Consider the following 26,857-nt stretch of genomic DNA (forward strand, 5'->3'; position numbering starts at 1 on the left):
CAGATGTAGTGGATAGTGGTAGTTTAATTTTTTTCAGTCTAAAGCCTCGAACACACGATCGGATTTTCCGAGGGGAGTTGTGTGATGGCAGGCTGTTGTCGGATAATCCGACCGTTTGTACGCTCCATCGGAATTTTTTTTTCGGATTTTAGGTCAACAAATGTTGGATGGCATGCTTTAAAATTTTCCACCAACAAATGCGTGATGTCGGATTATCCGATCGTGTGTACACAAATCCAAAGTACAAACACGCATGCTCAGCAACAATGCTAACCATAACGCAACATTAGCAGAAGTTGCCCAAAGGGTGGCGCTAAAGAGCTGAAAAACCACGTCATTTTGTGTTTGGCTGACAATTCTTTGCCGTTTTTTTGTATGCAATATAAGTTCGCAGCCAACGCCCTTTGGACAAAAGTCCTACGCTTTGTCCGCAGAAAATCCGATCGTGTGTACCAGGCTTTAGATTATTTTTAGTAAGTATAGAAGATACCTGTTGATCTTGCAGAATTACAGGGTCTCTGTCACATCCTGGGATCTTAAAAGAAAGTACAAACAACCTCATCATGTACTAGTTCTGTCAATCTACATGAACAATGTTTCAAGTCCAGCCTGGTTGACAACCATGGCGCCTTCCATAGATGCATTGAATCAAGTGTAGACACGACAGTGTTGATTTACTAAAACTGAAGAGTGGAAAATCTGGTGCAACTCTGCAAAGAAACCAATTGGCTTCCAGATTTCATTGTCAAAGCTTAATTGAACAAGCTGAAGTTGGAAGCTAATTGGCTACCATGCACAGCTGCACCAGATTTTGCTTTCTTTAGTTTTAGTAAGGGACAGGAAATGTGTTACTGGCAAGATCAAAAGGTGAGAATTGCAATAAAAACTAATGCAGCCACTACATCTGAGGACTGGTAAGCTGCAATTTATTACATTTTGGTTTTTGGGTTGTGAATATGCTTTAAATCGGACCTTACGGCTCCATACAAGATCTGCTTAAAGGTGCCCCCCCTCCATTTTCTTAAATGCTGAATGACCGTTGAGCTGGTGGAAATGAAAGCCTGCCTTTCTCTGGAGATGGCTTGTACAAAGATTAATTGTAGTGTGCAGGGTAAGGAAGAGTTGTAAAGAGCTGGAGTGTGTGAAGAGAGTCTGCCTTTGTTTTCTGTCTGATCGAAACTCTACGAAGTTGTACTCGTCTTATGATGCTGCACGATGTTGTAGGGCAGCACGGTAGTAAATCTGCCTTTCTGTCCACTCTTGACAACAGATGTGAATGCAGAGTGACGGAGGAAGGGAGTTTTACAGGCAGCGCTGGGCTGTAAGCCACTTTGTAAAGCCCACCAGCTTGTATTTAGCTATCACTGTCCGTGCAGAATGTCACTGGGGGGGTTAGTGCTGTGACCAGTCGCTGTCCATAGGAACGAGCTGATCACCGCTTTGTGCTTGTTTTTTTTTTTAAACCCTGAGTTCAGTTTTAAACTTGTATTAATCATTTTGGCAAGGGGGTGGAGGCATAGTTGAAAACTGGACCATGGGGGTTATTTACGAAAGGCAAATCCACTTTGCGCTAGCAATTGCACTTGGGGGTGCAGTCGCTGTAAATCTGAGGGGTAGATCTGAAATGAGGGGAAGCTTCTTTTTTTTTTTTTTTTTTTTTTTTTATCCATTCATGTGCAAGCTAAAATGCTGTTTTTATATTTCCTTGCATGTCCCCCTCAGATCAAAGTGGATTTGCTTTAAGTAAATAACCCCCCCATGTCTTTATAGGGGAAAGGTCCACTTTAAATAAATAAGTGTACATTATTTTTTTTGCCCCGACCACTGACTTAAACAGATTCCACTCTTCCCCCCCCCCCCCTCATAGATGTGTACTTGTCAGACCTCTCTGCCTCATCCACCGCCATAAGTCCTCTGTCTCTGGCCGCACTTGCGCAAGTGAAGCCCCCATAGACTTCCAGGGGCTGCCTCTGGTTTCTGGTCGGGAGATGAGCCCCAGTGATTGCTGTAGGGGCAAGGATTTGAGGCACTGGATGTCAACAAACGCAGGAGGCTGCAATGGATATCGGTGAGAATGATTTTGCAAAGGAGAAGCATGAGGATCTGTTAGGTCATTGGATGTTGGCGAAAAGAATAAAGTGCTCTTTGTCTGAAAGTGGTCGTCTTTAACCCTCTTCCTGTACAGCCATAATGTCCTGTGCACATGGTCTGTACACACAGAGGGGTGGGAAGAATCGGCCAATCATGTGACCACTGTAATCAGCGTAGTCACAAGATCGGGAGCTGGGGAAGACCATTAGTAGGGACTGAGAGTTGTCTTGGACGACTTAGTTCCTGTGGTGTGAGTGCGAAGTGAGCATTATATGTGAGCTGTGTGAGCATTGTAGCCCACCCTCTTTGCTGCTGTACATATGTCTTACATGGGTGGCAAGCGGTAAAGGACCTGAAGTTAAAAGGCTTTGGGCAGCAAATGCATCAGTTTTTAAAGCTGACTGTACAATCATATTTAAAGGGGTTGTAAAGGTTCAATTTATTTATTCCCCCTAAATAGCTTCCTTAACCTCAGTGCAGTCCTCCTTCACTTACCTCATCCTTCCATTTTGCTTTTAAATGTCCTTATTTCTTCTGAGAAATCCTCACTTCCTGTTCTTCTGTCTGTAACTCCACACAGTAATGCCAGGCTTTCTCCCTGGTGTGGAGTGTTGTGCTCGCCCCCTCCCTTGGACTACGGGAGAGTCAGGACGCTCTCTATGTTGCCGATAGGAAAAGGAGCTGTGTGTTAGTGGGCGTCCTAACTCTCCTGTAGTCCAAGGGAGGGGGGCGAGCACGACACTCCACGCCAGGGAGAAAGCCTTGCATTACTGTGTGGAGTTACAGACAGAAGAACAGGAAGTGAGGATTTCTCAGAAGAAATAAGGACATTTAAAAGCAAAATGGAAGGATGAGGCAAGTGAAGGAGGACTGCACGAAGGTAAAGGAAGCTATTTAGGGAAAAAAAATTACCTTTACAACCCCTTTAAAGCGGCGCTCCACCCTAAAGTGGAACTCTCGCTGATCGGAACCCTCCCCCCCTCCGTTGTCGCATTTGATACCTCTCGGGGGGGGGGGGGGTGCAGATACCGGTCTAAAGACGGGTATTTGCACCCACTTCCGGCCACACAGTTTCAGGTAAACTGCGGGCATGACGTCACAACCCCCCCCCCCCCCATTGTGTTCCAGAACACAGCGGGAGCCAATCGGCAGGCGTAGCGTGACTCACGCATGCGCCGTACGGAACCGGGCAGTGAAGCCGGAGTGCTTCACTTCCTGGTTCCCTCACCGAGGATGGGGGGGGGGGCAGCAGAGTGATGAGCGATCGCTCATCCTCTGCTGCGATCGGCGCTGGACTCCAGGACAGGTAAGTGTCCTAATATTAAAGGTCAGCAGCTGCAGTATTTGTAGCTGCTGCCTTTTAATAATTTTTTTTCAGCGCACATCTGCTTTAAGGCTCGGTTCACATATATGCAAATCGAATGTGGTCTGACCTACATCCGATTTGCATAACAAAGTGAAGCAGACTGGCTTTCAATAGAGGCGTCCATATCTATGGGGGGGCCGGTTGTGCTGTAAATTTTAAAAGGGTCCGGTGCATTTTTTATTCCGGTTCAGGTGCGATTTTAGTGTTACATTTGCACCTGAACCGCTGGATGGAAACCGCACCAGACTCTATAGAGAAGCCGACTGCGTATATGTAAACAGAGCCTTGAGGTTCCTTTCAGACGAGTGTTCTGGCCAGACCCCCCCCCGTCTGAATAGAATTTGTGTTCAGGGGCAGACGCATGTAAATGGACGTATGCCAGTTTTACATCCGATGATCTCTGAATTGCAGGTAAAAGCATGTAAATAAATGCATGCTGGTTTACATCCGCCCATCCATAGGCCTAATATGGGCCCCTTAAAAGATGCAGGAAATAGTTCATGCAAAAAGTGACGTCCCCTCTGTTTCTCTGCGATTCAGCACATGGGATCTGTTCAGGAATCGCTTTCTGATCAGAATGAACGCCGCTCTGAATTTTCCAACAGGTGCCATTAGCACTTTCCTAGCCTTCCCCTAGACTTGTATGCGCATAAGAGCGGTTCTGACACCCCATCCACCTATTGCAATGATCTGATTGGTGAGCAGCAGCTCCACTTTTGCCCCATGTATTATAAATCGTCAATGTGACTATTTTTGCCGTTTGCACAATGTTTTTCAATTTTTGTGTTTTTAAATTAAATAATAATAAAAAAAATGGTTTGAAGTAAACTTGTGTGTGTGTGTGTGTGTGATTCTATGTTTTGCCCGGAATTAAGATGGCCGCAAGGAGGAGGAAGCGTCTGGGGTTGCCATGGTAGCGCAAGGGCGAGTCACTTCCGGGGGAGCGTCCGGGTCGGCTTCCGCTAGGTTGACACCTCATTAGAGCCCAGGATGATTCGGAACGGACACGGCTACCCCGCCCAGGAGAGCGAGCCTTCCCGGCGGACTATACGGGTGTGGTGCGATGGATGGTGAGCGGCGGCCGAGGGCTGCATTCTGATTGGCTGATGACGCAATGTTCTAATTTAGGGTGTTGGGGGGGAAATCCGATCTGACCCCGGTGTTGCAATGTAACAGAGATCCGGGGTCTGCTATTGGCTGGACGGAGACTGCTGATCGCGTGCGGGACAATCCTCCTCCACCAATGGGGTTATAGGGGGAAAAATGTGTAGGTAGATAGATAGATATAATGATTACAGTGTGTGTGTGTGTATATGTATAATATATATATATATATATATATATATATGTGTGTGTATGTGTGTATATATATATATATATATATATATATATATATATATATATATATATATATATATATATATATATATATATATATATATATATATATATATATATATATATATAATGTGTATGTATGTATGTATGTATGTATGTGTGTGTGTGTGTGTGTGTGTGTGTGTGTATAAATCCATAAATAAAATTATATAATTATTAATATATATTTAATGTTATTTTATATATATATATAATTACACACACAATTAAATATATATTAATAATTATATAATTTTATTTATGTATTTATTTTATATATATTTATTTCTCTGCCACCAATGATCTGAGCTCTATAGACTGTCCCATGTTAGGGAGATTTATTGCCAATTTTTTGGTCTGGCACAAATTGATCACCTTGATAAGCCCCCCTACGCCTCTAAGGATCCATTCACACCAGGTGGGCTGGGACTGCGCTGGGTGGCTATTCTAGAAAACTGAGGGGCTGCTAAGGAAAAATAATAATAATTTTGAGTCACGTGACCCATGAAAAACGCACCATAAGCATGGTTAAATTGCAGGCGGTACTTTTTTTTTATTTTTTTGCACAATGCTGAAAACACAGATAATTTCCGGGGGGCATTACTACTAATAGCACACTATGGCTAAAAGCTCTTGGGGGTCAAACAATTTTAGTGGAGGTTCAGTTCTGCTTTTGGTCGTGAACCCTTACATACAGAATACCAAGTGAAGTGACTGTCCTCAGGTGATACAGAGATTAAACAAATACCCCCCCCCCCCCCCCGCTACATGCGGCGGTCGGATACCCACGGGGAGCGATCCGGGACGACGGCGCGGCTATTAGTTTCTAGCCGATCGCTCCCCGGAGCTGAAGAACGGGTGAGAGTCGTATGTAAACACAGCTTCTCCGTGCTTCACTGTGGCGGCGCATCGATCGAGTGATCCCTTTTATAGGGAGACTCGATCGATGACGTCAGACCTACTGTCATTTTCACAATAAACAATGTAATTTAAAGCGGGGGTTCACCCTATATATAAAAAAAAAAAAAAAAAAAAATTTTCCTCTAGCATTAAATTCGGCATAGTAGCGCGAGCTACAGTATGCCTGTCTGTATTTTTTTATCCCGGTACTCACTGTGCTATTGTACATTGAAGATTCCGGGGAATGGGCGTTCCTATGGAGAGAGAAGGTGATTGACGGCCGGCCCTGGCACGTCACTCTTCTCTGGAAATAGCCGAAATAGGCTTGGCTATTCACGGCGCCTGCGCATAGCCTGTGCGCAGGCGCTGTGAATAGCCGAGACCTACTCCGGCTGTCTTCGGGGAGCGTGACGTGCCAGAGCCGGCCGTCAATCATCCTCCCTCTCCATAGGCACGCCCATTCCCCGCGGCAGACGGAATCTTCAATGTACAATAGCACTATGAGTACGGGGATATAAAAATACAGACAGGCATACTGTAGCTCGCGCTACTATGCCGAATTTAATGCTATACTGTTGTTAAGGAGGGTGAACCACCGCTTTAAATGCATTTTTTGCTGTGAAAATGACAATGGTCCCAAAAATGTGTCAAAATTGTCCAAAGTGTCCGCCATAATGTCGCAGTCATGGAAAAAATCGCTGATTGCCGCCATTAGTAGTTAAAAAAAAAAAAATATATAAAACTATCCCCTATTTTGTAAACGCTATACATTTTGTGCAAACCAATCGATAAACGTTTATTGCGATTTTTTTTTTTTTTTTTTTTTTTTACCAAAAATAGGTAGAAGAATACGTATCAGCCTAAACTGAGGATTTTTTTTTTTTATATATATATATATATATATATATATATAATGTTTTTGGGGGATATTTATTATAGCAAAAAGTAAAAAATATTGCATTTTTTTCAAAATTGTCGCTCTATTTTTGTTTATAGCGCAATAATTAAAAACCGCAGAGGTGATCAAATACCACCAAAAGAAAGCTCTATTTGTGGGAAAAAAAGGACGCCAATTTTGTTTGGGAGCCACGTCGCACGACCGCGCAATTGTCTGTTAAAGCGACGCAGTGCCGAATTGTAAAAACCCCTTGGGTCATTTAGCAGCATATTGGTCCGGTCCTTAAGCAAAAACAAATATTTGTGTTTTATATCATGCATGGTTTTCTGTTTCTTATGCACACTATATAACAGGACCGTGGCCCTCCCATAATTTAGGTGTCTGCATTCTGTATGAGGGCTGGATGTTGGGGATGGTCACAGGACATGCCGTGACGCAGGGATTAAGACGCTGGCAACGCTCATATTACGTGCTTGAGTTGCAGTCCTGTGACTGACGCAAAGCTGGAACACACCGTTGTGATAAGTGGTTTCTAGCTGTGTTTTCAGGGATCTGAGGGGAAACGGATCAATCCACAAGTGGAGAACAAATATTGATCCTCATGCTGAAAAAAGAAAAGAAAAGCTGCTCCTGTTGTCTTAGGCTCCTAGGCCAGGGATATGCAATTTGCGGACCTCCAGCTGTTGCAAAACTACAAGTTCCATCATGCCTCTGCCTCTGGGTGTCATGCAAGTGGCTGTCAGAGTCTTGCTATGCCTCATGGGACTTGTAGTTCTGCAACAGCTGGAGGTCCGCTAATTGCATATCCCTGTCCTAGGACATTTTCTTTTAGGTTTGTAGTGCAGGGAGAAAAAAAGGAAAGAAAGAATGCTCTGGCTATTGACGAGTGTACCCAAGCTAGCCATACATGTCTTCAATTTTGTCTATATTTTTTAAAATTTTAGCTGTGGGTGACCCTGCCGACACCAACCAAGTGAGCAAAACTTTGAGGAATCAAATGAGTCGAGCAGAAAAAAGTCGGCCAATCAGATTCCATGGGAACAGTGTCAGTGTTTATTATTATTTTTTTACAATTTTACCCTTTAAATATTTATTTAAATGTTTTTATATTATACCCCTGACATCTCCCTTTGGACACCGAGAAAGGGACCGAGGACACAGATACCACAGTCCCTTTCTCTGCAGCCTCAGATACATTGAAGATGAATGGAGAGGAGACGGAGGCTCCTCTCCATTCATAAACGGAGACATTGTAAACACCGATTTACGATGCTCAGTTATGTGAATGTACAGAGTCGGTGATCACTGACTCTGACTCTGTGCATTCAGAAAAGGAAGGAGACGGTAAATGACATATTTACTGGCTATTTCCTCCGCTCTTCATCCTGATAGATCCAGGACGGGGTGAACAGGAGGAGCAGGGAGGACATGGCGAGGGACCGGAGGAGCAGGGAGGACAAGGGGGAGCAGGGAGGACATGGCGAGGGACCGGAGGAGCATGGAGGACAAGGGGGAGCAGGGAGGACATGGCGAGGGACCGGAGGAGCAGGGAGGACATGGCGAGGGACCGGAGGAACAGGGAGGACATGGGGGAACAGGGAGGACATGGCGAGGGACCGGAGGAGCAGGGAGGACATGGGAGAGCAGGGAGGACATGGCGAGGGACCGAAGGAGCAGGGAGGAAATGGCGAGGGGACCGGAGGACATGGAGAGGGACTGGAGGAGCAGGGAGGACGTGGCGATGGACTGGAGGAGCAGGGAGGACATGGCGATGGACCGGAGGAGCAGGGAGGACATGGCGAGGGACCGGAGGAGCAGGGAGGACATGGCGAGGGACCGGAGGAGCAGGGAGGACATGGCGAGGGACCGGAGGAGCAGGATGACATGGCGAGGGACCGGAGGAGTAGGGTGACATGGCGAGGGGCCAGAGGAGTAGGGTGACATGGCGAGGGGCCAGAGGAGTAGGGTGACATGGCGAGGGGCCGGAGGAGTAGGGTGACATGGCGAGGGGCCGGAGGAGTAGGGTGACATGGCAAAGGACCGGAGGAGCAGGGAGGACATGGGGGAGCAGGAAGGACATGGCAAGGGACCGGAGGGGCAGGGAGGACATGGGAGAGAAGGGAGAACATGGCGAGGAACCGGAGGAGCAGGGTGACATGGCGAGGGACCGGGGAGCAGGGAGGACATAGCGAGGGACCGGAGGAGTAGGGTGACACGGCGAGGGACCGGAGGAGCAGGGAGGACATGAGGGAGCAGGGAGGACATGAGGGAGCAGGGAGGACATGGCGAGGGACCGGAGGAGCAGGGAGGACATGGCGAGGGACCAGAGGAGCAGGGAGGACATGGCGAGGGACCGGAGGAGCAGGGAGGACATGGCGAGGGACCGGAGGAGCAGGGAGGACATGGCGAGGGACCGGAGGAGCAGGGAGGACATGGCGAAGGACCGGAGGAGCAGGGAGGACATGGCGAGGGACCGGAGGAGCAGGGAGGACATGGCGAGGGACCAGAGGAGCAGGGAGGACATGGGAGAGAAGGGAGGACATGGCAAGGGACCGGAGGAGCAGGGTGACATGGCGAGGGACCGGAGGGGCAGGGAGGACATGGCAAGGGACTGGAGGGGCAGGGTGACATGGCGAGGGACCGGAGGGGCTGGGAGGACATGGCGAGGGGAAAAAGGGTGTCTGTCCTTACCCTCTCAGCTACAAATATAGCATACTGTATATAGGCCCACTGTTTTTGTTTTCATTCAAGGACTTGCTTCTTTGAGTTGCTTGGTTTAGGTGGCCAGATGAGATGATAGTATTAGGTGACATTCCTTAATTAGCAAAGTGTGCCTTTGAACCCTGCTTGGGCCGCCCTGGAAAACACACCACCTCATGAAAGGTTTCTAATTGGTTATTGACTGAACTTGTGGTCGAGCAACAGCAAAGTAAGTACGTGTCCTGGGAGCGTGTACTTTGTGCTTCTGCCGCTCTGAGAAGATAAACATTTATTAGCCTGGCTTCATCCAGAAATCACTATGCTGGTACAAGTTTTATGAGTCTAGAATGATTTAGGATATTATTATCACTTATCTATATGTAGTCTGAAGATATAAAAATCGAGAAACACAGTGCACCCCCCTTACCTTATGCTGCTGCTGGGAAGACGCTGGATGCATTGCTTAAAAAAAGAAATTAGGGGCCTGGAGGGGGACCAGAGGAATGCTGGAGCTCTCTTGCAGCTGCAGGAGAGGTGCGAGGACCACATGAAATGGCCTGGAGGGCCGCATTCGGCCCGCGGGCCTTGTGTTTGACACCTGTGGTCTAAGGTAATGGTCTCCAAACTGTGTCCCTTTCCTTGTTTTTATTCCGCCCTTAGACCTCTTTCACACTGGTGCCGCTCCATAGCGCCGGCGGTAAAACACCGCTATTTTGCGACGCATTTCGGACGCTAGCGGGGGTGTTTATAACCCCCTGCTAGCGGCCGAGACAGGGTTAATACCGCCCGCAATGACGCTGCTACAGCGGCATATTGCCGGCGGTACGGCTGCGCTACCCATTGATTTCAATGGGCAGGAGCGCATTAGCAGCGGTGAGTTCACCGCTTCTAATGCGCTCCAAAGAAGCTGCTGGCAGGACTTTTTCTGATGCCCTGCCAGTGCACCGCTCCAGTGTGAAAGCACTCGGGCTTTCACACTGGAGTGTGAGGAGCAGCTGTTTAAGGGCGGATTGCAGGTGCTATTTTTAACGCTATATCGCCTGCAAAACGCCCTCAGTGTGAAAGTGGTCTAAATATGACCATTCACTGGAAAAACCTGAACTTCTTAAAGTGGTTGTAAACCCTTGAAAACATATATATATATTTTTTAAAAACACCTGCAAGACAAAGCCATAATGAGCTAGTATGACTAGCATACTACCTCATTATGCATTACTTACCTTAGAGTCGAAGCCCCCTAAGCCGCCCTCATCTCCCCCCCCTCATCTCCCCCTCTGGCCGCAGACATTTCTTCACAGATACCCGGAAGGTTACTTCCGAGTATTGCTGCTCCGGCGCTGTCATTGGCCAGAGCAGCGATGACGTCACTCCCGTGAATGCGCACGGCAGGGCTTTCACACTGAGGCGATGCGCTGGCAGGAGAGAAAAAAATCTCCTGTCAGCAGCATCTTTGGAGCGGTGAGAGGAGCGGTGTGTATACCGCTCCTTCCCATTTAAAACAATGGGAAACCGCGGTAATACCGCCTGCAATGCGCCTATAGCAGGGGTTAATACCGCTAGCGGCTGAATCCCATGGTAATTCTGACAGTATAGCGATATACCGCCACCGTGCCTCCCGCCCCAGTGTGAAAGGGGCCTTACAACCCCTTTTAATTTGGATATATGGCCAGGTGTCGACAAACTGATGGCCATATGATTAAAGGGGTTGTAAAGGTACAATTTTTTTTCCCCTAAATATCTTCCTTTACCTCAGTGCAGTCCTCCTTCACTTACCTCATCCTTCCATTTTGCTTTTAAATGTCCTTATTTCTTCTGAGAAATCCTCACTTCCTGTTCTTCTGTCTGTAACTCCACACAGTAATGCAAGGCTTTCTCCCTGGTGTGGAGTGTCGTGCTTGCCCCCCTCCCTTGGACTTAACGAGAGTCAGGACGCTCTCTACGTTGCAGATGACGAAAGGAGCTGTGTGTTAGTGGGCGTCCTGACTCTCCTGTAGTCCAAGGGAGGGGGCGAGCACGACACTCCACACCAGGGAGAAAGCCTCGCATTACTGTGTGGAGTTGCAGACAGAAGAACAGGAAGTGAGGATTTCTCAGAAGAAATAAGGACATTTAAAAGCAAAATGGAAGGATGAGGTAAGTGAAGGAGGACTGCACTGAGGTAAAGGAAGATATTTAGGAAAAAAAATTGTATCTTTACAACCCTTTAAGCCACCAGGGACAGGACCTGATATAAAAGTTCTAGGGACTGTGTAGGCTTTGTCGGTAACAGTGGGTGAAATGAAACTACGGAATAAATACCGAGTGACGGGACTCTCTCTCTCTCGTCACTGGTGGCATTTGATATCCTGTGGTGGTTAGCGGAACGAACAGATCTAATTGTGAAGTTCTACTCCTAAGCGTGTGCATGTAATTCAGTCAGGATCTGTTTTGACTTTGCCTGTGATCTAATTATTATTATGGCCTTGCAGTTGCATGCTAAGGGCTGCGTTATAATTTCCTGGCAACCAGATAAGGTTACAGCTTCTGGGTCCTCCGAGAAACTGCTATTGAATGATGTCACACTTCTCTGCAAGGTCCTCTCCTCTGTGGATTCTTCTTTCTTATCTATTCCATCTCGCAGGACCAAGCTAGGGCAAACAGAGGAGTAACTGTGGGCCAGATTCACAAAAGAGATACGAAGGCGTTTCTCCTGATACGCCGTCGTATCTCTGTTTCTATCTATGCGACTGATTCATAGAATCAGTTACGCATAGATATCCCTAAGATCCGACAGGTGTAATTGTTTTACACTGTCGGATCTTAGGATGCAGTACCGCGGCCGCCGCTGGGGGGAGTTTGCGTCGTAAACCAGCGTCGGGTATGCAAATTAGGAGTTACGGCGATCCCCGACGGATTTTCGCGTTCGCTACGTCGCCGCTAGTCTAGTTTCCCGTCGCAAAGTTAGTCGTCGTTTTTGGTGCCCTAACTTTAGTCAGCAAACGTATTGCTGTCTAAAGTATGGCCGTCGTTCCCGCGTCGAAATTTAAAAATGAACGTCGTTTGCGTAAGCCGTCCGGGAATACGGAATTACGCCAAGCGCGTCGCCGTTCGAAAAAATGACGGCGCGCAAAGCACGACGGGAATTGCGCAACTGAGCATGCGCAGTAGGTCCGGCGCGGGAGCGCGCCTAATTTAAATGGCACACGCCCATTTGAATTGGCCCGCCTTGCGCCGGAGGCCGCCGGCGTAGGTTTTCATCGCAAGTGCTTGGTGAATCAGGCACTTGCGATGAAAACTTGCGGCGGTGTAACGTATCTACGATACGTTACGCCGCTGCTCACCTACGTGAATCTGGCCCCTGTGTGCCTAACGTGTGTAATGTGTGCTGCTTTTTACTTGTAATCTATTTGCTTCTTATCCCTGTTTGGAGGCATTCGCTATGTGGTCATACAATTGGTCACACAATTGGTTCAAACCTATTTTGAGGCCTATTTGAGTCTTTGGCTCTAATCGGGTGCTTTAAACACTGAAAAGGGGCTGGGCACATAGATAGGGAGGGCGGTGGAGGTGCTATGGGGGGGGCGGCGCCCGCGTGCTCACAATGCACGTGCCACCCCTGGTCCCAGCCATGAATAATTGCCTGGGGCCTGCTGTACACAGCGAGTGTCAGCAGGGCCGTCATCAGGAATTTTGGGGCCCCTTACACAGCTTCAGGCATGGGCCCCCTGGAGCAAAGAACCGGGGGGAGTGGGAGTGGTGCTGCCGCCGCAAAATGGGAAGCGGGGGGAGTGTCGCAAGTTGAGAAGCAGGGGAGGCACCGCAAATTGAGAATGGGGGGGGCCACCACGAATCGAGAAGCTAGAGGGGCTCGAAATAAGGTCAGGGGGGCTTTGGGTGCTGACGGAAAAAAAAGAGGGGGATGCCATCCGCGCCCCTTAGAGGTCGGGGGGGCTTTGGGTGCTGGCGAAGAAAACATTAAATCAAAAAAGGGGAGGCACTGCGAATTGAGAATGGGGAGGCACCGCAAATTGAGAATGGGGGGGCCACCATGAATCGAGAAGCTAGAGGGGCTCGAAATAAGGTCAGGGGGGCTTTGGGTGCTGGCGGAAAAAAAAGGGGGATGCCATCCGCGCCCCTTAGAGGTCGGGGGGGGGGCTTTGGGTGCTGGCAAAGAAAAAAATGTTATCAAAAAAGGGGGATGCCATCCGGGGCCCTGGGGACCACTGGGCCCCTTTAGAGGTTGGGGGGAGGGGGGCTTTGGGTGCTGACGAAAAAAAAGGGGGGATGCCATCCCGGGCCCTGGGGACCACCGGGCCCCTTACAGGTGTACTGCCTGTGGTGGTGTGGACTTTGAAGGGTGATGAGGAGGCAACATATTGCCTCCATGATTTTCTCTTCAGGGAGCTACCACAAGTGTCAAGGAGCCCTTGGCCTATGTCACGTCGTCTGAGTATACCGCAGGCAGGTAGTGCTTAATCACGTGTTTGAAAGAAGTTTCCTGCTGCTTCGCTTTCACCTGCTGCAGGTTTTACTCCCTGAAGGACATCATCACACCGATAACCTGCTGGAGGAATGCGGAGAACATTCCGATGAACAGGATGAAGGCATGTACTCACATTTAACCTGTCTGATGAACTTCTAGTTGATGTTAGGGCTGGGGAAAAAATCGATTTGAATCTAGTTGCGAGGGCAAATCGATTCAGATTTTGACCAAATCGATTTTTTTTTAGATGAGATCAGCGCTCCGTGGACTAGGCCGAAGCCGCGGCCTCGCCTAAAAACTTAGGACTGGTGCGGTGTCCATCAGGAAAAAAAACTCGATTTGAATCGTGAATTGTGTTTTTTTTTTTATCGCAGATTTTTTGGGGGGCCAAAATCGCCCCGCTCAAGTTGATGTTCATAGATATAGCCTTCCATTACTACTGATTACATTCCAGATCTTATGGTTGGGGCAAAGAAAAATGGTTCATTAGGTTTCACATAGCATACTAGCTCATTATGTAGCACTTACCTGAGATCGAAGCCCCCGAAGTCCTCCTCGTTCCCCTCCGCCGCCGCCATGTCCCCTCGCATCTTCTTCCTGTTATTGTTGCTCCGGTGCTGTGATTGGCCGGAGCGATGATGACTTCACTCCCGTGCATGCGCGCGGGACCGGTAGTTCCCCGCGCATTCGCGGAAATACGGCATTAATCCCAATAATTCCATTAACAAAACTGGCACGCTCATGCGCCATAGACATCAGCACCGTTTAATATGGTAAATATCTCCTAAACCGTGCAGGTAAGCCGTAATCTAGGCTTACCTGTAGGTTCAAGTTGTGTGGTTGGGTTTACAACCACTTTAAGAGTTCCCTTCACTGGAACTAAGGGGCCAAGCCCAACCAAAATGATTTGCACCAGTGCTCAAAGCAGGTCCATAAAGACATGGATGAGCGAGTTTGGCATGGAGGAACTGGACTGGCCTGCACAGAGTCCTGACCTCAACCCGATAGAACACCTTTGGGATAAATTAGAGCAAAGATTGCAAGCCAGACCTTCTCATCCATCATTAGTGTCTGACCTCACAAATGCTTTTCTGGAAGAATGGTCAACACACTCCTAAACCTTGTGGACGGCCTTCCCAGAAGAGTTGAAGCTGTTATAGCTGCAAAGGGTGGGCCAACTCAATATTGAACCCTACAGACTAGGACTGGGATGCCATTAAAGTTCATGTGTGTGTAAAGGCAGGTGTCCCAATACTTTTGGTAATCTAGTGTATCTTGGACAGGAAGGACATTCTGTGATCGGCTGACTGTTGACATCCTTTGTGAGATATGTATTTACTTTGGGCATACCAGAGAATAGGGCAGGGTGATGAAATCTGTAGAAAAATAGAGTGGGATGTAATCTACAGAAGCTTTCCTGTTTTTTTGAGGAATGGATAGAAATATGACTTGTTTTGTTTTTTGAAGGCCCTATTCACACAGATCCATATGCCCGTGTGAAAGGCTATATTCTGCCACCCAGGACGCTTTACTGTCATTTTAGCAGTGCTTTTCAGCCACTAGCAGGGCGGTTTTAACCCCCGCTAGGGGCTGAAGAAAGGGTTAAAAGCACCCGTGTTGCAGCGCTGTTAAAGCGCCCATTCTTTCCAATGGGCAGGGCGTTTTGGTGTATACACTGCTGCCAAACCGCCCCAAAGATGCTGCTTGCAGGACTTTTTTTTTCCCCATCCCGCAAGCGCACTGCCCCAGTGTGAAAGCACTCGGGCTTTCACACTGGGGAGGCATGAGAGGCGCTTTACAGATGTTATTTTTAGTGCTAAAACGCCTAAAAAATGCCTCAGTGTGAAAGGGTTATAAATGTAAAATGTGTTTCTTGGCAATGTGCGTTTAAAGCATGCAAAAATGCCCACGCCTGGGTGTGAATGGGGCTTAAGCAAGGTGCAAAGTGACATTTTTGCTGTGATGGGCCTGCAGGGCAATGTTTTCCATTATTATAGGTTATGTGAGGTAACGATGGGAGTGGTAACTCTCACTAACAGGACTTGTATAACATGGAAGCCGCATTTCATATCCCGTATACATTTATATGTGTCTAATGCCAAGGTGTGGATTTCAAAATTGCTCACATACAACACCTCGAAAAAGAAAGAAATGATAAACGCTTCTGACTTATTATGAGGCATTGCAGCAACAGCTGTGAAGTGCGGTAACCTGTAGCGACCATATTTCACTTTAGTGTAGTCAGATCAGTGAAAGCCCATGTACTGTGCCAGGCAACAGGCATTTTTTTTAGGTCAGTGATGTGATCATTTAGTACAGTGGTCTCCAAGCTGCGGCCCTGGGGCCGAATTCAGCTTTTGCTTGCATTTATCCGGCCCTTGGGGCACTGTTCTTCCCACTGATACATGGCATAATTCCTCCTATTGTCACCAACAATGGGGCACTATTCCTCCCATTGTCGCCAATGATGGGGCAATATTCCTCCCACTGACACCAATGACGGGGGCACTTTTACTCCCATTTTTACCAAATGATGGGGCACTATTCTGCTCACTGATACCAATGATGGGACACTGTTCCTCCCACTGATGCCAATGCGCGTATAGGTGCATATGTGCATAGGAGCATAGATTTCAATGTGTGAGGTAAAATACAATGAGATGCGGGGTCACGTCAGGCAATTGGAGTATGATTGTAGTGTCTGAGGTGAAATGCAGTGAGATAATAGGGTCACATCTGGAAAATGGGGTGTTATTGCAGGGTGTGAGGTGAAACACAGTTAGGTACAGGATCACATCAGATAAATGGGGTGTGATTGCAATGTGTGAGGTAAAATACAATAAGATGAGGGGGTCACGTCAGGCAATTGGAGTGTAGTGTCTGAGGTGAAATACAGTGAGATAATAGGGTCACATCTGGAAAATGGGGTGTTATTGCAGGGTGTGAGGTGAAACGCAGTTAGATACAGGGTCACGTCAGATAAATAGGGTGTGATTGCAATGTGTGAGGTAAAATACAATGAGATGCAGGGTCACGTCAAGTAATTGAAGTGTAATTGTGGATTCTGAGGTGAAATGCAGTGAGATAATAGGGTCACATCTGGAAAATGGGGTGTTATTGCAGGGTGTGAGGTGAAATTCAAAGAGCTAGGGAGTCGCATTAGGAGAATGGGGTGTGCTTGCCATGTGCCTGCCGTGTATGACGATACATTGGTAATTCCAAACTTGTTGCAGTGTTTGGGGTTACCTCTGGAAATACATCAGAAAAATATACCTTGTGCTGTGTGTAGAAGAAATTTGAGGATATGACCCTGATGCCCCGTACACACGATCAGGATTCCTAGCGGTAAAAAGTCCGCCGGAAAACCAAGAACCTGCTCGGTCACTTTTCCCGTGTACACACCAGAGGTTTTCCCGTCGGGAAAACTGCGGTGAGAGCTTTGGCCTGGAATCCCGGCCGTGTGTATGCTCCACCGCAGTGTTTGCCATAGGAAAACTGCCAGGAAAAAGAACATGTTCTCATTTTTCTTGCCACGATTCCCTGCGGTTTTCCTGTCGGGAAAACTGCCGTGGAGCATACACACGCCTGTTTTCCTGGCCAAAAGCTGTCATGGCAGTTTTCCCGATGGGAAAACCGGTCGTGTGTACGAGGCATGTGATGTTTGATAGATCCCACACCTGAGTTGGAGAAAGTGGAGAAGGGTTAGAACCTCTGCTAAGTATTAAATGCTGTCTATGTCCTGGACGAGGAGATTTTTATGACTAATTTTACATGCTGTTTGTGTCCCCAAAAAGGAAAATTCTCTTCCTGCTTCCTGTCTATTCGATGGAGTCAGACAAAAGAGGAAATTAGAGAAAATCACCCCAACAGGGACACAATGCAATTCTCACAAAAGTTAAAACTCTGCAAGGAAGTTAGTTATCACTGTCTTACATTGTGCTATGTTTGATAACCCTAAAATAGACAGGAAGTAGGATTCTTGCTCACTTCCTGTTTTGTCTGCTTCCCCTCAAAGAGTAGAGGATTTGCGTCGCAGAATGTAAACAATTCCTGGAGGCTGCAGGTGTTCCGTCAGACATGGTAACGGAAGTGACGTTCTGTCGTCACCATCTTGCTACACCCCGCACTCCTCCACAGTAACGATACACCGAGAAGGAGGTAAGCAGACACCTTGTTACACCCACTGGAGTTTTGCATTTCACAGTTATTTTGAACAGTAAACAAAGCATATATGGTGAAATACAGTATTTGGAAATCCATCGGACTGTTTACATGTTGAATTATAAAAGCAGAGGTGTTCTGTCAGATTGGCAAACCTGTGAGATCAGCAGGTTTGCCGCTGCTTTTAAAATTCAACATCTAAACGGCCCGTCAGATTTCTAAATACTGTAGTTGACCTTATAAGCTGCGTTTACTGTTAAAAATAAGTGTCGAATGCAAAACTCTGGTGGGTGTAACAAGATGTCCGCTTGCCCACTTCTCAGTGTATCCTTACTATGGAGGAGTGCGGGGTGTAGCAAGATGGCAGCGACCGAACTTCACTTCTGTTACTAGGTCGCCATATGTGACGGAACACCGGCGGCAGATCTTAGTAAGTATGCATCTGTGGAGGGGGAAAGTGGAATCTGTTAAGTCAAGGGATAAGGCAAAAGAATAAGTGCACTTTGTCTGAAAATGCACTTATTCTTTAGGCCTCGTGCACACTGGGCGTTTAGGTGCGGCCGGTAGGCACACAGTTCAGCCTCACCTGCCTGAAAAAATTTACGAGAGGCTGAAAGCTGCTGTGGTTTGACGGGGCAAGACAGTGAACCGAGTGGTACTGGGCATTATGCGCCCAGGGCTGAATGCTCTGAATGCAAGCAGTCTTCTTTCTGGTCATTCGTCCCTGGGCACATACTGGCCAAAGCATTAGTCCCGTTCGGTGCACCGTCCAGCCGCAGCAGCTGTCAGCCTCTCATAGACTTTGGCTTTCGCCCACACCTAAACACAAATGCCCCAAGCATAAGGGCTAAAAGCCCCGTGTGCATGAGGCCTAAAGAAAAGGTGCACTTTCAAGCGAAAAGGACTTTGCTGACCTAACAGATCCCACCTTCTCCTCTGCAGATGCATGCCTACGGAGAACTGAACGCATGTAGCCTTCAGGGATTGTTTACGTTCCGCGCCGCAAATCTTCTCCCTCCTGTCTGCATAGCAAAGCTCCATTAACATCTATGGGGGTCATATTCCTCTGCCTCAGCCCAGAGACGCAGGTAGACCGTCCCTGTAGACTTTTATAGGGTTTTAGCACACAGGCCTGGACTGGAGACAGAAGGCTTGGGGATTGGCATGTAAACAATCCCTGGAGACTGCGGGCATCAGATTTCAGTAAGTATGCATGTACAGCGGGAGATCTGTAAAGGTCAGCGGATGTCCTGGAGCTGCCCAGAGCTATCAATAGACATGAATGGGTGAAGGCTGCCGTGTGCAGCTATGCACTGATATTGGCGTAAAGTAGCACATGCACACAGATGTAATTCCCCAAACGCAGGTAGTGTGCATTCAGTGCATTAGGCGTGTGTGCACGTGCCATTTGATGCTATTAGCCGCGCATAGCTGCATACAGCCGCCTTCCCCCATTCATGTCTAAAGGCAGCTGTACACAGTGCCAGGACATTCTGGTCACCATAAATATGCAATGTTTACTCTGAATGGGCAACTGTGCCCATGTGAATATGTGTCCGTGTGTCCGTGTTCATCCGATCCGCCAGACGGATGGAAAAGTAGGTTTTTCCATCCGTCACACTTTGGTGGATCGGAGCAGGTCAGATGTCAGCGGGCATGTCACCGCTGACATCCGCGGCTCCATAGAGGAGCACGGAGCGCCCGTTCAGGTCCGCCAAAAAAACTGGCAGGCGGACCTGAACGGGTGCCCGTGTGAAAGAGCCCTAACTCGGTTTCCTCCTCTCCACTTCCTCTTTCTGTAGATGTACCCTAAGGTTCTGTCCTTGGACCCTCTCCTCCTTCTTCCCCATTTACACTTCCTCCCTTGGTCAATTGATAAATTCCCATGGCTTCCTGTACCATCTCTATGCTGACGACACACAAATCTATGTCTACTCCTCACCTCCCTCCTTTAGCATTACTAACTTATTAACCAACATATCAGCATGGATGTCACATCACTTCCTCAAACTCAATCTTTCTAAAACTGAGCTCATAATCTTTCCTCCAGCCCGTGCCCCCTCCCCTGATTTCTCCATCAAGATCAGTAATGCCCTCGGTCCCTCCCCTCATGCCAGGGTGCTAGGTGTAATCCTGGACTCTGACCTGTCCTTCCAGTCCCAAAGCCAATCGCTGTCCAAATCTTGAAAAGTTCACCTCCGTAATATCTCCAAAATACGCCCCTTTTTAACCACAACTTTTTCACTCCTTTGTTATCTCTCGCCTTGACTAGTGTAACTCCCGCCTCACTGGCCTACCTCTCCACAAGCTATCTATCCCCTCTTCAGTCTATCATGAATACTGCTGCCAGACTCATCCACCTTACCAACCCTCTATGCCAATTCCTCCTCTGGCTTCCCATTGCCCAACAAATTCAAATCAAAACACTAACAATGACATACTGCTCGGCGAGATGACGTATAGCTACGTGATCTCACCCAGCAGAGCCGACCTGCCGCCGTATAACTGCAGCGGCTGGTCGGCAAGCAGTTAATTTAATAATTTTTTTTTACTATTTGTTATTTCTTTACATTTACACTTTAGGCCTCGTACACACGACGGGACATGTCCGATTGGACATGTCCGCTGGCGGATTTTGGTCTGATGGCTGTACACACCATCAGACCAAACTTCCCGCGGACAGCAAACGCGGTGACGTGGCCGTGCCGTCGCCGCGACGATGACGCGGCGACGTGCGCGACCCTGGAAGGTCAATGCTTCCACGCATGCGTCGAATCACTTCGACGCATGCAAGGGCTTTCGGCCGAGCGGACATGTCCGGTGAGTCGTACAGACGACCGAACATGTCCGACGGACAGGCTTCCAGCGGACATGTTTCTTAGCATGCTAAGAAACATTTGTCCGCTGGAAACCTGTCCGATCCGCCGGAAAATTGTCCGGTCGGCCGTACAGACGACTGAACATGTCCGCGGAAACTGGTCCGACGGACCAGTTTCAGCAGACATGTTCGGTCGTGTGTACGAAGCCTTACATTTATACTGATATCTCGCCTTTGAGACAGAGAAATGATTTGAGGACACAGATTCTTCAGTTCCTTTCTCTGTAGCCTCTGAAGATGAATGAAGAGAAGACTGAGGCTCCTGCTCATTCATAAACTGAAGTACAGTAAGCACAGTTTACAATGCTCAGTTATCAATGGACACAGGAGTGATCATTACTGATTACCCACTGCGTCCATTAAGAAAATTAAGGGGCCAGTAAATTACATATCTACCGTCTTCTTCCACCGCTCTCCATTCTGGTGCATCCTCTGTGTCAGGGTTTGACAGATTTGATTGGAATCTAAGAGCCAGCTAAAAAAGTTAGGAGCCAGAAAACGCACCCCGTCCCGAAGAGCTTGCGCGCAGACGCGAACACATACGTGAGCAGCGCCCGCATATGTAAACGGTGTTCAAACCACACGTGAGGTATCGCTGCGATTGGTAGAGCGAGAGCAATAATTTTAGCCCTAGACCTCCTCTGTAACTCAAAACATGCAACCTGTAGATTTTTTTAAACGTCGCCTATGAAGATTTTAAAGGGTAAAAGTTTGTCGCCATTCTATGAGCGGACGTAATTTTGAAGCGTGACATGTTGGGTATGAATTTACTCGGCGTAACATTATCTTTCATAATATTAAAAAAAATGGGGATAACTTTACTGTTGTCTTATTTTTTTAATTAAAAAAAGTGTAATTTTTTCCCAAAAAAGTGCGCTTGTAAGACCGCTGCGCAAATAATGCGTGACAGAAAGTATTGCAACGATCGCCATTTTATTCTCTAGGGTGTTAGGATAAAAAATATATATATAATGTTTGGGGGTTCTAATTAGAGGGAAGAAGATGGCAGTGAAAATAGTGAAAAATTACATTAGAATTGCTGTTTAACTTGTAATGCTTAACTTGTAATACCAACGGCCACCACCAGATGGCGCCAGCTCACACAAGGAAGAGCTGGGGACACCTTCCTTGCCCACCTTCCAAGCCAAGTCGCCAGGAGGCTATTTCTAGTCGACCTGGCGAACGGGATTTGTCGAGCCCTGCTCTGTGTACTGGTAGCAGCCGGGGGGGGGGGGGGGGAAGGCAAGGCAGTAGAGCTGCAGGAGGGGAACCTGGGCACACAGGGGGGAACAAAATGTCATCAGAACAGGGAGGGGGATTGGTGAGGATGGGGGTCTCCTGTGGCTCTCCCTGCAGCAGCTAAAATCCAGCGGGAAGGGAGAGAAACGGTCTTTCAGCTGCTGCAGAGAGCCGCACAGGGCATCCTTCTGTAATTGTCACCCCACCAATTCCCCTTGCTTTCCGGGCACTTCTTTGTGCACTTCTTTGTGCCTGGGCCCCCTTCGGGAGGACCAGGGGTACCCCCCCGATAGGCAGCCCTGCCTGAACAGGAACCTGCATGGCAAGATCTCCAGGGACTCTTTAGGACAAGTTCATATCTGAAAGCGCATCAAAGGTCGGGTATAAATTCAACTGCCAGTAAATGTTCTCCTGATGTATCACTCTGTTGGTTAAGAGGTAGCAGGAATCTTCCTTGTAATTCATTAATCCTTGAAATAAATTATTAGAACGGCCAAGCGCAGTTGTATGGAATGTTTTGTCCTTTGTATTTGATAAGTTGTATTATTTAGCAGTTTGTGTTATCTGTGTTTGTTAGCTGGGGAATGCTCAAAGGCTACGTTCTGTACTTATACAAATCATCTTCAATAAAAATAAGTAAAAAAAAAAAAAAGATACAACATGCAGAAGTATTAAAAAAAAAAAAAAAAAGATACAACATGCAGAAGTTAAAAAAAAAAAAAAAAAAAAGATACAACATGCAGAAGTATTAAAAACAAAACAAAAAAAAGATACAACATGCAGAAGTATTAAAAAAAAAAGATGCAGTACCTTTTTAGCCCACTGGTGTAAACAGAGGCTTATACGAAAGTTGCAGGTTTAAAAAGATTGAAAACAATTATTGAAATTTTGATAATATGTTTCACCTTTTCAAAAAAAGTTTTTTTTTTTTTCTTTCCACAAATGGTTTTATTCACTTTCAGTGGTTAAACATTATTCACACTCCAGTAGAAGTCAGTGGGATCATTCTGTGCTCTTGTACCCCCCCCTCTGTAGCTGCCAGCCATTCTCTGTTGAACTGTCCTAGCTGGGCTTTTGTGTGGGTATCTCAATGACATTCTTCTCCTTCTTTTGTTTTTCAGCTATGACATGGTTCATTATGGACATTCCAACCAGCTCCGTCAGGCACGGGCCATGGGGGATTACTTGATCGTTGGCGTGCACACAGATGGTAAGTGTGCCCTATGCCTGCTTGTGACCCCCAGCCTTTGAAGTGCTGGAATGCAGCCATGAAAAAGACGGGGAGTGAAATGGTCATGTCTCTTGTTGGCCGCTATGGAGGTGCTATACATCTTGAACTTCCACAAGCTCATTGGCCCGGATTCAGGTAGAATTGCGCATTATTTACGGAGGCACAGGGCAACGTTTTTGCCCTGCGCCCCCGCAAATTTGCTCCGCTGCCCTTGATTCACGGAGCAGAAGCTCCGTAAATTGCGTGGGCACGCCGGCAAAATGCCCGGCGCAAGCGCGCGCAATTTAAATGATCCCGTAGGGGGCGGAAATCGTTTAAATTAGGCGCCTTCCCGCGCCGATCGTAGAGCGCATGCTCCGTCGGGAAACTTTCCCGACGTGCATTGCGGCAAATGACGTCGCAAGGACGTCATTTGCTTCAAAGTGAACGTGAATGTCGTCCAGCGCCATTCACGAATCACTTACGCAAAGTACGTAAAATTCAAATTTCAAATTTAATTTAAAATTCTAATTTCGCGACGCGGGAACGACGGGTATACGTAACATTGGCTGCCCCCTAATAGCAGGGGCAGCCTTACGCAAAAACCGCCGTATGGAAACGACGTAAATTGCGTACGCAGGTCTTGCGCAACGTTGTGAATCGGTGTTAGTATGCAATTTGCATACTATACCCTGAGCAAAACGGGAACGCCACCTAGCGGCCATCGCAAGAATGCAGCCTAAGATATGCGGGCATAAGAGCCTTATGCCGCGCAGATCTTAGGCTGCAGTCGGCGTAACGAGGTTCCTGAATCAGGAGCACTCGTTACGCCGAGGCAAGTAAGCAATTGCGCTGTGTAACCTATGGTTACACAGGCGCAATTGCTTCTTGAATCCACCCCATTGTTTTTTTGGGCTTTTGAGATCATGTATTGCATATGAAAAAATAAATACAGTGGAACCTTGGATTACGAGCATAATCCAGGAGAATGCTTGTAATCCAAAGCACTCGCATATCAAAGCGAGTTTCACTATAGAAGTCAATGGAAACGAAGATAATTCATTCCGCAGCCGGTGACGTCACCAGCACATGCACTCTGACTGAACTGCATACCCGTGCTGTTCCTTCAGAGCTCTGTGCCAAGGCCGTGGTGTCATCGCGGCACAGCCATTCATACGCAAACCCAGAAGAAAGACCAGGTGAAGATGGAAGCACCATGTTTGCCTGGCTGCCCTGGATGGTTTTAGTCATAAGGTGCTAGTATGCACCGCTCTGCTGGAGGGCTTTGTTTTCAGGTAAGTTTGTCATAATGTGCTAGTATGCGGCGCATACTAGCACATTATGACTAAAACCACCCAGGGCGCCCAGGCAGGCACTGAGCGAGGAACTAGGTTGGCAGAAATCTAATGGGGAGACCCGATCGGGTAACTGGTGAGTGGACCAGATTCATGTCACCAGAAGCGGCGTGAAGACACTCTGAAGGGTGACCTGAAGCGCTGGAAGCATCTCTAGTCTCCAAAATGACGTGTTTCGAGGCATGGCCTCTTTGTCAAATCTTCAATTGACCTGTGTTTGGAGTTTTGGGCTGGGGCTGATCCCCCCCCCTATTGAATATACAAGTATTTATGACTGTGGTCTTTCAAGGGCACCATACTAATAACATCAACATTACTGGTATGCCAGCCATCCATCTTTTTCTAGACCCACAACTCACTTTTAAGTAATTAGTTTCTATAATTTATCCTCGAGACTTGATGTTATTGCTATTTCCCTTCTGGTTCTTAATGGAGACCACAAATAAAACCATGCCAGAGGTTCTGTTTCCTGCTGTCTTCAAACTTAAAAACTCTCCTGTACTTAATGCCAGCTGTCATATCCTCCACCCTTTTCTCCTGTACATACTGTTCTCCGCTTTAGCCTTCACACTCCACTGTCATACCCCCGCACTGCTCTCCTGTACATACTGCCCATTGTCATACGCTTCATACTCCACTTCTGTTTATACTGCCCGTTGTCATACCTTCCATACTCTACTTCTGTACATATTGGCTATTGTCATACTCTCCATAATCCACTCCTGCACATACTGCCCTTTGTCATTCCCTCCATACTTAACTCCTGTACATATGGGCCCAGATTCAAGAAGCAATTGCGCCCGTGTAACCATGAGTTACACGGCGCAATTGCTTACTTGCTCTGGTGTAACAAGTGCTCCTGATTCATGAACCTCGTTACACCGACTGCAGCCTAAAATCTGCGCGGCATAAGGCTCTTATGCCTCGCAGATTTTAGGCTGCATTCTTGCGGGGGCCGCTAGGAGGCGCTCCTATTGTGTATCAGCGTGTAGTATGCAAATTGCATACTACCACTGATTCACAATCTTGCGCGGGCCCCGCGCAAGCCAGGTACGGAGTTTCCGTATGGCTACTTTAGCGCAAGGCTGCCCTTTCTAATAGCAGGGGCAGCCTGTGCTAAAGTATACCGCCGCTCCCGCGTCGCGACGTTCAAATGTTACGTCATTTGCGTAAGTGCTTCGTGAATGACGCTGGACGCCATTCACGTTCACTTTGAAGCAAATGACGTCCTTGCGACGTCATTTGCCGCAATGCACGTCGGGAAAGTTTCCTGACGGAGCATGCGCTGTACGCTCGGCGCGGGAGCGCGCTTAATTTAAATGATTCCCGCCCCCGGCGGGATCATTTAACTTGCGCGCGCTTACGCCGGGCAAATTTGCCGGCGCGCCCTCGCAAGTCACGGAGCTGCTGCTCCGTGAATCGAGGGCAGCGCAAAATATTTGCGTGGGCGCAGGGCAAAATCCACGCAAATATCGCGCAAATCTTATTGAATCTGGGCCATTGACTATTGTCATACCGTATTTGCCGGTGTATAAGACGACCCCCTAATTTTACTTTTTTTTTACGATTTGTTTGCCTGTACTCACCGTATAAGACGACCCCCCTTCCGAGGCTTCCGACGCTTCATTTTTCTTCCTTCTGGAGCCATATTCTTCTTCATTCTTGCTGGAGCCATCTTGCTGGGGCTGGAACCAATAACGGCGAGCAATGTATTCTATTAATGACTGTATGTAGCCTGCTTGGATTGGCAGAGGTTGTTACTCCAATCAGAGCAGGCTCTGTATTCATTTGAATACATCGCTCACCGGGATTGGCTAAGCGGTATATACTGTATGTAGCCGAAGCTACATACAGTATTACCGCACATCCAGCAGGCATCGGAGCAGCTGTCCCGGCGTATAAGGCCTCGTACACACGACCGGACATGTCCGCTGAAACTGGTCCGCCGACCAGTTTCAGCGGACAGATCTGATCGTGTGTACAGGCTAGCGGACAGATTTCCAGCGGACAAATGTTTCTTAGCATGCTAAGAAACATGTCGGCTGGAAAGCTGTCCAGCGGACATGTCCGCTGGTTAGTATGTCTAACCAGCGGACCGAAATCCCGCGCATGCGTGGAAGCATTGAACTCGCGCGAGAGAGAACGTCGGTGTCGTCTACGTCACCGCGTTCTCTGTCCGCGCGGATTTCGGTTTGATAGTGTGTACAGCCATCAGACGGA

At 47.7% G+C, this 26,857-nt stretch overlaps 1 protein-coding gene across 1 annotated transcript in view; it reads left to right on the forward strand.

Annotated features, from left to right (window-relative positions):
• The first annotated feature begins 4,393 nt into the window (after positions 1-4,393).
• PCYT2 (phosphate cytidylyltransferase 2, ethanolamine) overlaps positions 4,394-26,857 on the forward strand; it is a 49,855-nt gene continuing 27,391 nt past the window's right edge. Inside the window, exons 1-2 of the mRNA XM_040330804.1 lie at positions 4,394-4,527; positions 23,194-23,282. Of these exons, the coding sequence (XP_040186738.1) occupies positions 4,448-4,527; positions 23,194-23,282 (169 nt within the window). The 5' untranslated portion in view covers positions 4,394-4,447. The remainder of the gene's footprint in view (positions 4,528-23,193; positions 23,283-26,857) is intronic.

This window comes from Rana temporaria, chromosome 12 (genome assembly GCF_905171775.1).
Source record: "Rana temporaria chromosome 12, aRanTem1.1, whole genome shotgun sequence".
In the NCBI taxonomy this organism is placed as follows: domain Eukaryota; kingdom Metazoa; phylum Chordata; class Amphibia; order Anura; family Ranidae; genus Rana; species Rana temporaria.